General features: G+C 40.9%; 1 protein-coding gene across 4 annotated transcripts in view; it reads left to right on the top strand.

Annotated features, from left to right (window-relative positions):
• Positions 1-15,604, top strand: part of fuz (fuzzy planar cell polarity protein) — a 52,889-nt gene that overhangs the window by 13,720 nt on the left and 23,565 nt on the right. For all 4 annotated transcript variants that reach the window (XM_073034080.1, XM_073034079.1, XM_073034078.1 and 1 more), the window contains exons 4-6: positions 1,971-2,039; positions 3,509-3,613; positions 10,472-10,669. In XM_073034080.1, coding sequence (XP_072890181.1) covers positions 1,971-2,039; positions 3,509-3,613; positions 10,472-10,669 — 372 coding nt within the window. The remainder of the gene's footprint in view (positions 1-1,970; positions 2,040-3,508; positions 3,614-10,471; positions 10,670-15,604) is intronic.

Here is a 15,604-nt window from a genome sequence, read left to right as displayed (position 1 = left end):
GGCCATCAAACTTTACAACTCCTGCCTCAGAGTGTCAGACACCCTGAGCCAATAGGCTGGTCCTGGACTTATTTCCACTTAGCATGATTAACTTATTATTTATTTAATTATTTATGGTTTTATATTGCTACATTTCTTCACTATTCTTGGTTGGTGCGGCTGTAACAAAAACCCAATTTCCCTCGGGATCAATAAAGTATGTCTGTCTGTTTAAATTTAAATTTAATTTAAATTTTATTTAGAGCTGCAGCACAGTAACAGGACCTTCTGGCCCAATAAGCCTATGCTTTCCAGTTACACCCACGTAGCCAACTAACCTGTACGTATTTGGACTGTGGGAGAAAACCAGAGCACCCAGAGGAAACCCACACAGTCACGGGGGAAAAGTACAATCTCCCTACAGACAGCAGCAGAATTGAACCCTGGTCACTGGCACAGTAATAGTGTTACACTACTGTGCTGCCCCACAAGTTGGATTTATAACCAAATAGTGGATTCTTTGCTTAGATGTTCCTGGATTACACATCAGGAAAGATGATGTGGTCATGGAGTGTGCTGCCTTGGGCCAGTTACTTCAGCTAAGTGGTGAGATTGGAGAAGACAGTCTTGCTCATAGATGAGAAAGTTAGTGGAATCTGGGTGGGGGAGACCCAGTGGACAGAGACTGATGAAGCATGTGGGAGTAAGCTGTTTCCTGTGACCTTGGGTTAATAATCCAAAATCAGAGATAGAAACTATAAAAATGAATATATATATAAAGGAGAAGGAATTTTGAAAAGATTAATTTGAAAACCCATTTCCTTTGAACTCTTTAACCACAATTGATAGTGAATTTGAAGAGGTCTTTAAAGGACAGCTGATGGAACAAGCATTAGAAATTCATTGAAAGATTAGTTTAATCCTGAAGGGAGTGTATGAACCTCTGGAACATTTCTGTCAAAATTGTATCTAGGCTGGAGTGTTGTAACATGATTCACAGTTTAATCATATTCTGCAGAGTCGTTTATGTATCACATGATACAATGGCCGTTCCTCATTAGGGCTCAATTTGGAACTTTGCAAGAAGTTTATTGTCAGGTGTATTTATGCTGGTTCGTGGTTTCATTCCACGGTTTAGTTCAAAGTTAATGGGAATAAACTGCTGAATAAAACTTGGGGCTTTCCCTCAGAAGTTTCCAGGAGGCTGAACAGAGAAGTAGAAGGTTTATTAAATTGCAATGGTGGAAGATTAATCTTAAGGATTTTGTAGCAGATATCTGGGATATGCAGCTTTTTACCAATAGTTGGACAAGCTGAATGGTCCCCTTCTGTAGGGTTCAGTTCCAGTCATCACTCATCTCTGTGACAGTTTGTATACTGTCCATTCTCTTCAACATTAGAGATGGTGCTTACACTGAGGAACTTCTGCCTTGTTTCCCTCTTAGCCTCTGTGATTCATGAGCTCTTCTGCTATGTTATGCTAAAGCTGCTGACAGTGACTGCATTCAGAAGTGCCTCTTTGACTAAAGGATGCTTTTTTTTAGATACTTTAAAAATACAAAAATAGGTTTCCTCCATATATTTGAGAAGGTTATTAGGGTAGAAAAGTAGAGGCTAATTCTTTTAGTAGGGAATATACAACAAAAGAATATAATCTTAGAATAGGGATAATATCGTGAAATACTTTAACACTCAAAATAAAATGGATTTCAGCAATCTGATGGTTCTGAAAGTAAATTAGAGTTGCTAAGATTTTTGCTAGGTGTTTCCAGAGTAGTGGAATTTTTAACTTTCCAATTAATTATCTGGTTGAGGGTCTGAAAGGCATCCTGTTATTCTTTACTTCCTTTCCAAGGATTAATGCCATAAAACTGGCTGACTACAGAGTGGCATTGAAGACAATTTTGCACTACAACTGCACACTGAATCCCAGGTAGTTTATGAGTTTACTGGTTCACCCTGACCCTGTGCTCCTAATTATTTTTTTGAAGGTACTGGTGATTGGCTTGGATGACCTGGTGAACCTCAAGAATGTGGAGCGATTGAAGCGAGAACTCCGGGTAAGTGGAACTGTGAAATGACAAGACTCTTTGTTGTTATCAGCGAGAATCAGTGGGATTGTTGCCTGTAAGACTGAACTCTGGGTAAGTGGAGCTGTGAAATGACAAGACTCTTTGTTGTTATCAGCGAGATTCAGTGGGATTGTTGCCTGTAAGACTGAAGTGTGACACCCAAACCAAAAAGGAAATGCTATCTGAAACTCCAGTATTTCACTTTTAAATTAGATGGTAAACCCAAGGGATGTAAAAGCTTGCATAGCCTCTCTTATGAATATAAGCAGGTTAACTCTCCTCAGTATCTTTGCCAAAACCTTTCCCTAACCTGGCACTGACAAAACATTAATTTTATCACAAATCAGCACACACAAAATGCTGGAGGAACTCAGCAGGTCAGGCAGCATCGATGGAAAGGAATAAAGAGTCAACGTTTTGGGTGGGGGGAAGCTTCCACACATAGAATAAATGATACAGTCATAGAGCACGGAAACAAGCCCTTCTGCCCATCGTATCTGTGCTGATCATCAAGTACTCCTATACTAATCCTGTTTACTAGCTCTTGGTCCATGACTTACTGTGCCTTGGTAATCCAAGAGTTCATCTGGTTGCTTCTTTCTTCTGACCTTCTTACAAGGTCATCTCACTCACTCAGGCAGTGCGTTCCAGATTGCAATCAATCACCCTCTGGGTGGGGGAAAAAATCTTCCTCAGATTTCCAAAGTTTAGAACTTGCTTCCACAATCAGAATCAGGTTTAATATCACTGACATTTGTCATGAAATTTGTTGTTTTGCAGCCACAGTACATTGTGATACATAATAATGAAAACTATAAATTACAGTAAATACAATCATGTGGCAACAATTTGATGCACAGCCTGTTAGTCATCAGCAGTTTCAATAAGCCAGGATGCAATCATCATGTTAACCATTTGTCAGCCAGTCATGCAACAAACCTAAAGATCTGGATCTCAATGGGTTCAGCAACTCAATCACTGCCCACAGTTCCAGAAACATACATTTATTAGGTACACCTAGATACCTGCTCATTAATACAACTACCTAATCAACCAATCATGTGGCAGCATTTCGATGCATAAAAGCATGCAGACATGGTCAAGAGGTTCAGTTGTCATTCAGACCAAACATCAGAATGGGGAAGAAATGTGATCCAAGTGACTTTGACTGTGGAATGATTGTTGGTGCTAGACAGGGTGGTTTGAGGATCTCAGAAACTGCTGATTCTCTGGGATTTTCATGCATAGCAGTCTCTAGAGTTTCCAGAGAATAGTGCAGGAGACAAAAACCACCCAGTGAGAGGCAGTTCTGTGGGCAGAAACACCTTGTTAATGAGAGAAGTCCGAGGAAAATGACTAGACTCCTCTGACTCCTGAATTATTTGACAGTAGATTTTCATTCAAATGTTTGTTTACAATTTACTTGTTTGAGCTGTAAGTTCTCGCTGTTTTCCTAGGCTTGTTATAAATTGATTGACAGTTTGCTGGCTGCGTCGGATTGGATGGGAGACCTGACGTTGTGCGTGGATTGTGTAGTCTCTCCTGATGCTGCAATACTGCAGGTTAGTGGTGATGTGAGAATGCAAAATTCTGATGAATGATTGATACAGAGCACCTTAGTGCCTTAACTGGAAATAAAACAGTACGACAGAATTAGGCCTTCTGGCCCATCTATTCTGCTGCGTCATTCCATAATGGCTGATTTATTATCCCAGCTCAACCCCATTCCCCTGCCATCTCCCTGTAACCTTTGACACATCCATCAACAGAATCCATCAACTTCTGCTTTAAACATACCCAATGGCTTGGCCTCTACAGCCACCTGTGACAGTGAATGCCACAGATTCACCACCCTCTGGCTAAAGAAATTCCTACTCAACTCTGTGCTAAATGGGCATCCCTCTATTCTGAGGCTCTACCCTCTGGTCCTAGACTCATCCACATCCTCTCCATATGCACTGTATCTAGGTCTTTCAGTATTCAATATAGTTCATTGAGATCCCCTTCATTCTTCTAAATTCCAACTAGTACAGGCCCAGAGCCATCAAAAGTACCACATGCATTAACCCTTTCCTTCCTGGAATCATTCTCTTGAATCTCCTCTGGACTATCAAGTTTGATTGTCATTCAGCCATACAAGATTTTAGCCAAACGAAACAGCAGTACTCTGGGGCCAAGGTGCAAAGCACAGTACCAACAGTCATACTCCACATAAGGCACATATAGCATATATAAGATAGCAGTAAAATAGTCAAATACAATCAATGATCCAAAGAGCAACAATGATTGAACATGTTGACTTTATTTACAGAAGAGTTCCTTAGCGAATATTAGAAGTGTGAAAAGTGCTTGGGTTGAAGCCTAGATGAAGAGTTCTGGAGAATTAAACTAGTTTTGTTTCTCATCTTAGTCTGTTAGCTGCATCACACAGTTTTGATTAAGTTATAGTCAGAAAAAATCTAACCTGTACATTCTCCCATCATTCCCAGGGCAGGGAAAGGGATAGATTTTAAATTTAGTTAAGTCTCTTTGCACTGTCCCATTGTAATTTCCAAAGCAGTCGCTTTCTTCGGAAGCTCTCCTCAATGCTGTCAGAGGATGTTATTGAAATTCTGGGATTTATGTGATTATTGGTGTGAACTGTAGTTCAAACTATTGGTCTGCTTCAGTTTTCTGTGTTTCTTGTTGCTGATTGGCATATTGGAGGTTGCTGTTCTTGTTGCTGTTTTTCTGTGTGGATGATATATTAGGTTTTTTTTGCAAGGGAGGGGGTTGGGGATTTGGGGTTTGATGTAGCTGCTGATTTTCTGTGTGGACGATCTGTTTGTTTTTGTGCGGGGGTGGGTGATGTTTTTTAAACTCTTAATGGTTTTTAAAAACACAAAATGCTGTCACTACCTCCTCCCATAGATGCTGTCTGGCCTGCTGAGTTCTGCCAGCATTTTGTGTTTTTATTTATTTCCAGCATCTGCAGATTCACTCGTGTTGCCTCTTAATGGTTTTTCTTTGTTTCGTGGTTATCAGGAGAAGATGGATCTTGGAGATGAATACTGAATACATATTTTGATAGTAAAATGAACCTTTGAACATGGGTTAGGTAGGCAGTAGAATTCCTGTTACCCTCCCCCGTCATACACTCCCAGGCCACTTGGCTCTTCAAGCCTGCTTTAGTTTACGGCTAATATTTTACCTCATCCCACATTCACAGACACCATTTTCTTTGATTCCTTTAATATCCTGAAATCTGTTGATCTCTGCTTTGAATGAATTCCCTCACAGTCCTCCAGGATAGACAGTTCAAAAGATTCAACACCCTCTTGAATAACAAAATTTCTCTTAATTCAATCTGAAATGGCCCTCACTCTAAACTACAACACAGGTAAGGATTTTTAAATTCCAGTGAGACCATTGCCCATTTTAATAAATTCCAAAGAGTATAGACCCAGAGTACTCAGTCTCTTCATGAATTTCGCCTCTTTGTAGCCATGTTTATGGACAATATCCAGATAAATAGAGGGGCAGGTGGTGCTGAGGAAGCAGGGGTGCTACAGAAGGACTTGGATTAGGAGAACAACACACACAAAATGCTGGTGGAATGCAGCAGGCCAGGCAGCATCTATAAGGGGAAGCACTGTCGACGTTTCGGGCCGAGGCCCTTCATCAGGACTTCTCCTTATACATGCTGTTTGGCCTGCTGTGTTCCACCAGCATTTTGTGTGTGTTGTTTGAATTTCCAGCATCTGCAGATTTCCTCGTGTTTGCTCTTGGATTAGGAGACTGGGCAAAGAAGTGGCAGATGGAATATGGTTAGGGAAGTATATGGTAATACACTTTGGTAGAAGGAATAAAGATGTAGTCTAGTTTCTAAATCAGAAATCAGAGGTGCAAAGGGACTTGAGAGTCCTTATGTAGGATGCCCTAAAGGTTCATTTGCAGGTTTATTTGGTGGTAAGGAAGATAAATGCAATACCAGCATTCATTTTGAGAGGACTAGGATATAAAAGCAAGAATGTAATGCTGAGGCTTTATAAGGCATTGGTCAGACTACACGGAATATTGTGAGCAGCCTGGGCCTCTTCTAAGAAAGGGTTCCTTAAGATTATCATAGCTGGGGTGTGGGGTGGGGGTGGGCCTAAGCTCCCACTACCTATTAAATGCTCCCAATGGCAGGCATCTCAAATAGCCTCTGAAAACCAAGTCCAGCTCCTGGCCTTTACATGTGGCTTAGCTACTAAAGTCCAGCAGAACCGTTTCTACTTGTAGGAGAAGGGGCAAAGATGGGTTACTGGCACCTTAAAACCAGTTGCTTTGGGCAGATGGCGCTTGTCAGCTCATCTAAGAGAAGGAAAACTCTGATCTCAAACCTCCGCTACCTCGTGATTACATGCACTCATGGGGAAGGCTTCAGGAGTAAACCCCGAGGGGAAAAATCCAGAGCTAAATCCTAAGGCAGTCCTGCTTTGACTTCTGACTTCAATGTTGACTGGCAACTCCTGCGTCACTGCTGGTGCTAAACTTTATCGGTCTCTGCTCTTCCGTTGGTTTCAAGGAGAGAGGGAGACTGCTGCATGGGGAACAACTGTCTCTCAATATCATACTGCCCTGGTTTGCGTATTACAGCTAGGCACAATGTCCATGGTCGCCCTCGACCAATGGAAGGCCTCCTCCAAGAAGGAATGTGCTGGCATTGGAGAGGGTCATGAGAATTATTCCTTTCAATGTTAGGAGATTATTGAATATTGTTTATAATCCTTCACATAATACTTCGGAATGTGTTGTTTCATTAGATGCGGAGAAAGCATTTGATAGAGTTGAATGGCCTTACTTATTTTATGTGCTGGAGAAGTTTAATTTCAGTCCGACCTTCATTTCTTGGATTAAACTGATATATCAAACTCCAGTAGCCTCGGTGTTTACTAATAATCAAAGATCTCCATTTTTTTGTTTATTTCGGGGCACTAGACAAGGTTGTCCTCTTAGTCCATTACTATTTAACATCGCTTTAGAACCTTTGGCAATTGCCATCAGAGAATCACAGGATATTTTGGGTATTAATCGTGGAACAGATATTCATAAGGTATCTTTATATGCAGACGATTTATTATTATTCATCTCTAACCCTGAGAAATCTATTCCAGCAGTCTTATCATTGTTGGCTCAATTTAGTGAGTTTTCTGGGTATAAGTTAAACCTTAATAAGAGTGAATTGTTTCCTTTGAATAGACAGGTCCCAAATTATGGTATTTTACCTTTTAAATTAGCTAATGACTCTTTTACTTACTTAGGGATTAAAATTACCAAAAACCATAAAGAATTATTTAGGTTTAATTTTCTACCCTTAATTGATCAGATTAAAGGTTTGTTTACTAAGTGGTCACCATTATCTTTATCTCTGATAGGTAGGATTAATGCTATTAAGATGGTTATTTTACCTAAATTTTTATATGTTTTTCAAGCGGTACCAATTTTTATTCCGAAATCCTTTTTTACTAATGTTGATTCAAAAATTTCTTCATATATATGGCAGAATAAAAATCCCAGGTTAGGTAAAATATACTTACAGAAGACAAAGAAGGATGGTGGGTTGGCATTACCCAATTTCAGATTTTATTATTGGGCAGTTAATATTAGATATTTGATATGTTGGTTGAAAGAATGGGATGGTCCTTTTGGCCCTCATTGGGTGAGTTTGGAAACTAAATCGGTATCTGCTTATGCTCTGGGTTCTATTTTAGGGACATCTCTCCCTTTTGCTCTTTCTAAATTGCCGAAGCGAATCGACAACCCGATAGTTAAATATACCTTACGTATATGGTTTCAATTTCGGAAATTTTTCGGGTTGACTCAATTCGTGTTAAATAGTCCTATTGTATCTAATTGTTTTTTTCAACCCTCAATTATAGATCAAGCTTTTTTGGCTTGGAAAACTAAGGGATTATTAAGATTTTCCGACTTATTTTTGGACAACTGTTTTATGTCTTTTGAGCAATTAGCTAATAAATATAATTTGCCTAGATTTCATTTTTTTAGATACTTACAGGTTAGGCATTTTTTAAGTACGGTACTTCCTTCGTTCCCAAATTTTCTGTCTTCAGATATTTTGGAGAGTTTGTTTGAATTAAACCCTTTTCAAAAAGGGCTTATATCAAAACTTTATAATATAATTATGAAGATACGTTCAGTGCCCTTTGATAAGACCAAAAATGATTGGGAAAGAGAGCTTAATCTTATTATTCCTATTGAGAATTGGGATAGAATTCTTCAATTAGTTAATACATCATCTATATGTGCCAAACATTCATTAATACAATTTAAGGTTGTACATAGGGCCCATATGTCCAAGGATAAATTAGCTCATTTTTATTCTCATATAAACCCTATTTGTGACAGATGTCAATTAGAAATTGCGTCTTTGACTCATATGTTTTGGTCATGTCCGCTTTTGAAAAAATATTGGAAAGATATTTTTGATATTATTTCGGCGGTACTGAACATTGATTTACAACCCCATCCTATTACCGCAATTTTTGGTTTACCGATGATGGACTTACTTCACTTATCTCCTTCCGCCTGTCGAATGATTGCTTTTCTCACTTTGATGGCTAGAAGATCTATTTTGTTGAATTGGAAGGAAATTAATCCTCCCACGATATTTCATTGGCTTTCTCAAACTATGTTATGTCTAAATTTAGAAAAAATTAGAAGTGCTGTATTTGATACTTCTATTAAATTTGAAAAGATATGGAGACCATTTATTCAATATTTTCATATGATGTAATGGCCCTGTGCCAGGCTTATTGGTTTTTTCAGCTTTAATCGTATGTATGTTGAGAGGATCGGAGTTGACGTCATTGATGTTTATGTATGCTTGTGAGATACTATGAACAGCCCTTTTTTTTCTTCTCTTTTTTTTAGTTTTTTTAGTTTTTTTTTCCTTCTTTGTTTTTTTTCTTAGATATTAGATTAGTAGATTAGTTAACTTTCATATATAGAATCACTATTTTTTTTCTCTTTTTTATATTATATATTATGGAATATCTAGACTTACCTTGTTCATATATATACTATATGGTTTATGTTTTGGGAAAACTTACTTATACTGTATTCATTCCTTATGTATTCCTTCATGTGTAATGGGAGTCTATATGTTTGTAATCCCTTATCAATATTTTAATTGTATTTTATTCATAATATTTTTAATACTAATAAAAAGATTGAAAGAGAGAATTATTCCAGGAATGAAAGGGTTTAGGGTATGAGGAGTGTTTGGCTTTGGGCCTGTATTTGCTGGAGTTTAAAAGAATGGTGGGGGGTGGGGGGGTGGAATCTCATTGAAATATATCAAATATTGAAAGGCCTAGATAGAATAGATGTTTCCTATGGTGGGTGAGTCTAGGACCAGAGGGTTCAACCTCAGAAGAAAGGGACGTCCATTTAGAACAGAGGTGAAGAGGAATTTCTTTAGCTAGAGAGTTGTGAGTCTGTGGAATTTATTGCCACAGATAGCTGTGGAGGCCAAGTCATTAGATATATTTAAAGTGGAGGTTGATAGGTTCCTGATTAGAAACGATGTCAAAGGTTACAGGGAGAAGGCAGGAGAGTGGGGTTGAGAGGAATAATAAATCAGCCATGATGGAATGGCGGGCCACACTCGATGATCCGTATGGCTTAATTCTGCTCCTTCTGTATGTCTTGTAGTCTAAATGGCAAATCTACCATCCCTGGAAACGGGTTAATGAATCTTTGTTGCACTCCCTCTACAGTAAGTATATCCTTTTTTTAGGTAAGGAGACCAAAATTATCCACAATTCTCCAGATGCAGTGTCATCAAGGCCCGATATAATTGTAATGTGACATCTTTAATCCTGTATTCAAATCCTCTCATAATAAGGGCCAACATACTATTTGCTTTTCTAATTGCCTGTGGTGTATTGGTTCTTCAGTGACTTGGCAACAGGGACAGTCAGGTTCCTTTGAATTTCCCAGTCACTCACATTTAAAAGTATATTCTGCTTCTGTTTTATTCTGCCTCATGTTTTGCAGTATTATATCTTCTCAGCCAGTCATAGACTCTATAGCGCAGAAACATCTAGCCTGTTATTCTCCCTTGTCCTATCAACCTGCACATGGACCATAGCCCACCATACCCCTCACATCCATTTATTTATCCAAACTTCTCTTAAATGTTGAAATCAAAACTGCATCTACCACTGACACTGGCAGCTTGTTCCACACTCTCACCGTCCTCTGTCAATAGGTTTCCCCATGTTCTCCTTATATGTTTCACCTTTCACCCTTAACCCACGATCTCAAGTATCTCATCAGCTGTAAACTGCTTTGGGAAAGAGGTCACTAGCGGTTATAGAAATGTAAGCCCTCGTGCTTTTTTAAAGTTGTCCATTATTTCTTTTCTACCTCAGGAAGCGCTGGAAGTGTTTGTGGCTGCTGCGGAGAGCAACTTTGGTTGTCTCATGGTCATGGGCAAAGTAGTTGTGGCCACGGAGAAGTGGTGGCGGCTGGCTGCCCAGGAGGTGGTGCTGTTGGCATGGCTGGTTGGATCACTGGCACCCAGTTCATCCCGGGACTACCCCATCTATTTACCACATGGTAGCCCAACCGTAAGTAACAGATAACCATTTATAAACTGGATGCAGCCTCCCTTTCTTGTTTTGTGGGTGTGTGCAAGGTTGGCATTAAATCCCAGTTCCCATTCATCCTTCAGGACTTTGGGTGGCACAGTGGTAGAGCTCCTGCCTCACCACTCTGGAGATTCAAGTTCAAGCCTGACCTTCGGTGTTGGCCGTATGACTTTGCACGTTCCCACCGTAGTTGTGAGGCTTTCTTTGGGGTGCTCAGTTTCGTCCCACATTGTAGAGACGTGTACCTTGGTGAGTTAATAGCATACAGCAGTGGTAGAATTTTGGGCCATTGATGGGAATGTGGGAGAGAATAAAATTTGTGCAAAGAGGTGCTTGATGGTTAGCATGAGAATGGGCTGAAGGGTCTTTTTTTCTGTTCTCCATGACTCTCTGTCTCTATAACGGAAACATAAAGATTAAACCTCTATGTAGAGGTCTACCTTGGTTGGAGTCAACCATGTATCCTAGCTGTTGATGTAACACAAACCAGGGCAGTACGATATGGAGAGCAAAGTGTTGCCCATGTACCAGGCTTCCTCTCTCCATGCAGCTGATGAATCGAAAGGAATGGCAGCGATCGATACAGTTTGGCATCAGCAGTGTCACAGAATTTGCCGGTTAGCGTTGAACTCAATGAAGGACAGCCCCAGGGACTCCAGCTTTGGATTTTTCCCTCGGAGTTTACACCCGAAGCCTTCATCATGAGTGTGTGCAGACACAAGGTAGCGGAGGTTTGTAATCAGAGTTGTCCATCTCCAGGATGAGCTGCTTACCATGACTGATGAGCCCCATCTGCCCAGAGAGACTGGTTTTAAGGTGCCAGTAACCTGCCTTTGCCCTTTCTTCCTTCAGTAGAAATGGTTTTGCTGGGCTTAGTAGCTAAGCCACTTGTGAAGGCCTAGAGCTGGGCTTGGTTGTCAGAGGCAATTTGAGATGCACACCATTGGGAGCATTTAATAGGTAGTGGGAGCTCATACCCACTAGCCCCCTCAGCTATAACAACCTTAAGGAACCAAGGTTAAACTGCTACATTCATAATACAGAGACTCAATTAATAATGTTCAGATCCCACTACATGGAATTTAAATAAATCTGTAATAAAAATGCCAGAATTCATAATGCAACCTTGAAACTTGGATTGTTGTGAAAACCTACCTGGATTATGGATATCCTTTGACAAAGGAAATGTGCTGCTCTTGCCCAGATTGGTCCAGACTTGCTGCACGCACAAAATGCTAGAGGCACTCAGCAGACAGTCGAGTAAACAGTCGACATCTTGGACCGTCCTAATGAAGGGCCTCGGCCCAAAAGATCGACTGTTTACTCTTTTCTGTAGATGCTGCCCGACCTGCTGAGTTCAGGTTCAGATTCAGATTCAGTTTATTGTCATTTATAAACCACAAATACAAGGCAGTTAAAAATGAGACAATGATAACGCGAAAAAGCACAAAACAGACCACACAAGAAAAACCACATAACGCTTGGTAATCCCCAATCCAGAGTCCAGAGAGGCTGCTACGTATCAATATCGCGCTACCATCTTAGCATGTTCCCCGGAAAGGAACTACAAACCCATCAGACAAACCTAAAGCTACAGGACCTATACAAAACCACATTTTGAGTACATTGTTTAGATTTGCAGCATCTACAGATTTTCTCTTGCTTGTGACCAGTCTTGCTGCAATGTGTTTGACTCATAATCATCTGTTGAAGCAGCCTAGCAAGCTATTCAGGTGAAGGGATGTTTAAAGACAGGCCACAGATTCTGGATTGTCAGTGATAGCCACATTCAGTAAATAAGTAATCAAAAATCAGTGGCATGATCTGTAGTATCAGCACATGTAGCAAGGAAAGCTGCAAATCCCCATATTGTTGTCCTTTAGAGAGAAGGGAAGCTGTCAACTCCATGCCCTGGTCTGATCTTCATGTGGCACCGGCCATCAAGCTACAGGGTTGGTTTTCGATGTACTAAGAAGTATCCTTGCCGTCACTCCCTGTTCATAAGAAATGGGCAATTTGTGTGGCCTTCCCATTGTTACTTCATTAACGAGGAGGATAAGAATCTACAAACAATCAGTGGCTACTTTATTAAGTAAAGCTGTTTACACCTTGTTAATGCAAGTATCTAATCTGTCAATCATGTGGCAGGAGCTCAATGCATAAAAACATGCAGACATGGTCAAAAGGTTCAATTGTTGTTCAGATCATACTTCAGAATGGGGAAGAAATGTGATCTAAGTGACTGACCGGAATGATTGTTGGTGCCAGATGGGGTGGTTTGAGTATCTCAGAAGCTGCTGATCTCTGGGATTTTCACACACAGCAGTGTACAGCAGGGGTTCTCAACCTGGCGTCCACAGACTTCTTGATTAATTAATGGTAGGAGTCCATTGCATAAAGTGTTGGGGACCCCTGATCTAGAGATAACAGAGAATTGTTTAAAAAAACAAAAATAAAACTTTCATTGAGCAGCAGTTTTATAGGTGAAAATGACTTGATAATGAGAGAGGTAAGAGGAAAATGACTAGATTGGATCAAGCTTACAGGAAGGCAACAGTAACTCAAATAACCACACGTTAACAACACTGGTGTGCAGAAGAGCATCTCTGAACACCAACGTATCAAACCATGAAGTGGACGGGCTACAGCAGCAGAAGACTACACCGGGTTACACTCTTGTACCTAATAAAGTGGTCACTGAGTGTAAACTTTCTGGTGGAGAATTGGTACTTTTTATTTTAAATGTGTTCCTGGTACTGCTAGAGACTGTGATCTACAGTTTGAAGATCAATTTAGTGATCTGGCACTTTGCAGTCTGAGAAGATTCCAGGAGGTGAGTGGCCTCGAGGCGAAGAAGCCAAAATTGACACCATTTTTCACTGATTAAAGCATTGAGGAAGATTGAAATAATCAAGGCATGTCCGGAAGGTGAGTGAGTGTTCAGTGCCATCCACTAACCTCTCACTTGCTACTGCCGGAGGAAGGTGTCTGTGTGACAGTCTCTCTCTCTCCCTCACTCGCTGCTGCCGGAGGAAGGTGTCTGTGTGTGACAGTCTCTCTGTCTCCCTCACTTACTACTGCCAGAGGAAGGTGTCTGTGTGTGACAGTCTCTCTGTCTCCCTCACTTACTACTGCCGGAGGAAGGTGTCTGTGTGACAGTCTCTCTGTCTCCCTCACTCGCTGCTGCCGGAGGAAGGTGTCTGTGTGACAGTCTCTCTGTCTCCCTCACTCGCTGCTGCCGGAGGAAGGTGTCTGTGTGTGACAGTCTCTCTGTCTCCCTCACTTACTACTGCCAGAGGAAGGTGTCTGTGTGTGACAGTCTCTCTGTCTCCCTCACTTACTACTGCCGGAGGAAGGTGTCTGTGTGACAGTCTCTCTGTCTCCCTCACTCGCTGCTGCCGGAGGAAGGTGTCTGTGTGACAGTCTCTCTGTCTCCCTCACTCGCTGCTGCCGGAGGAAGGTGTCTGTGTGACAGTCTCTCTGTCTCCCTCACTTACTACTGCCGGAGGAAGGTGTCTGTGTGTGACAGTCTCTCTGTCTCCCTCACTTACTACTGCCAGAGGAAGGTGTCTGTGTGACAGTCTCTCTGTCTCCCTCACTTACTACTGCCGGAGGATGGTGTCTGTGTGTGACAGTCTCTCTGTCTCCCTCACTCGCTGCTGCTGGAGGAAGGTCTCTGCTTGTGACAGTCTCCAGTTTGCTGCTCCTAAAGGAGGGTACCTGCGTTTGAATGGTCACTCTCTACCTCAGTGGTGATACCGAAGTTCTGGGCCTGCAGTTTATGGATTGGACTGAACTCTTGCAGTTTTAGGATTTTCTATTCTGTGTTTTCGCCCATTCTTTCTTGTTGCTATTTGCACGATTTGTTTTTTTTTTGTACGGGGGATTTGATGTTCTTGTTGCTGTTCGCACAATTTTTTTGTGTGTGAGGGTGGGGGTTGATATTCTTGTTGCTGTTGCATGATTTTTTTATGTATGGGGGGGTTGATGTTTTTCTTTGAACAACTTTCATGGTTTTCTTTGTTTCATTGCAGTCTGCAGAAGACAAATCTCAGTTGTATACTGCATACATACTTTGATAATAAATGTACCTTGAACCTTGATAGCAGTGTCTAGAATTAGAGCTTATTAAATTCTCTTCAAGTATACCATACGGCTGTGATCAGCTCACTTGATACAAACGGAGATTCCAGTCTGCTTCTGTACTCATACTTTAAGAACTAATAAGCAGATGAGTTGTGCTGGAACCATTGAGGACCTCAGGACATCAAGTAACTGGTGTCTTCTTTGAGGGACCGGAGAAGACTTGTTTTTTTAGCCCAGAGGCTGGAAGGGATCTGGAATTCTGTGTCTGAAAGCAGGGTGGAAGCTGAAACCTCTCCATTTGCAAAGTATTTGCATATGTAGTTGAACTACAGTGGCGTATAATGTTACAGTCCTAGTGTTGCTGATTAACTGGACTCTGACATCTTACCCTCCTTCCTCAATAACACTTCGCTTGTGCACAAGGAGAACAACATGGCCCCTGTCACCAAACTGTTCTGAAGTTTGAACAAAGAAATTCCATCCTTGTACAGAAATTGACAGCAGTTATATACATATATTTATCCAATAGAAACTTTATGCACTTCTGAATCCCATCATTTGCATTTTTAAGTACCAATCATAATACATATTTCAGGTGTTAATATACAATTAAATCTGCGTGTTAAAGGGCAGTAACACTTGTGAGTTCATAAATCTCTGAACTTTAGTAAGTCTGCTCAGTGACCTTGGTACCCAGGCTTGAACAGAAATACTCTACAAGAAATAGGCTTTCAAGGACTGTATTCAGCCTGGATGACTACACAATGTCTGCATACTGTCTTTGTCAGATTATCGTCTTGACTGTCACCTTAGTAAACTTTCACACAT

This window comes from Hemitrygon akajei, chromosome 31, assembly GCF_048418815.1.
Source record: "Hemitrygon akajei chromosome 31, sHemAka1.3, whole genome shotgun sequence".
NCBI lineage: Eukaryota > Metazoa > Chordata > Chondrichthyes > Myliobatiformes > Dasyatidae > Hemitrygon > Hemitrygon akajei.
Note: the sequence above shows the minus strand (reverse complement) of the source record. Positions and strands in the feature narration are given on the sequence as shown.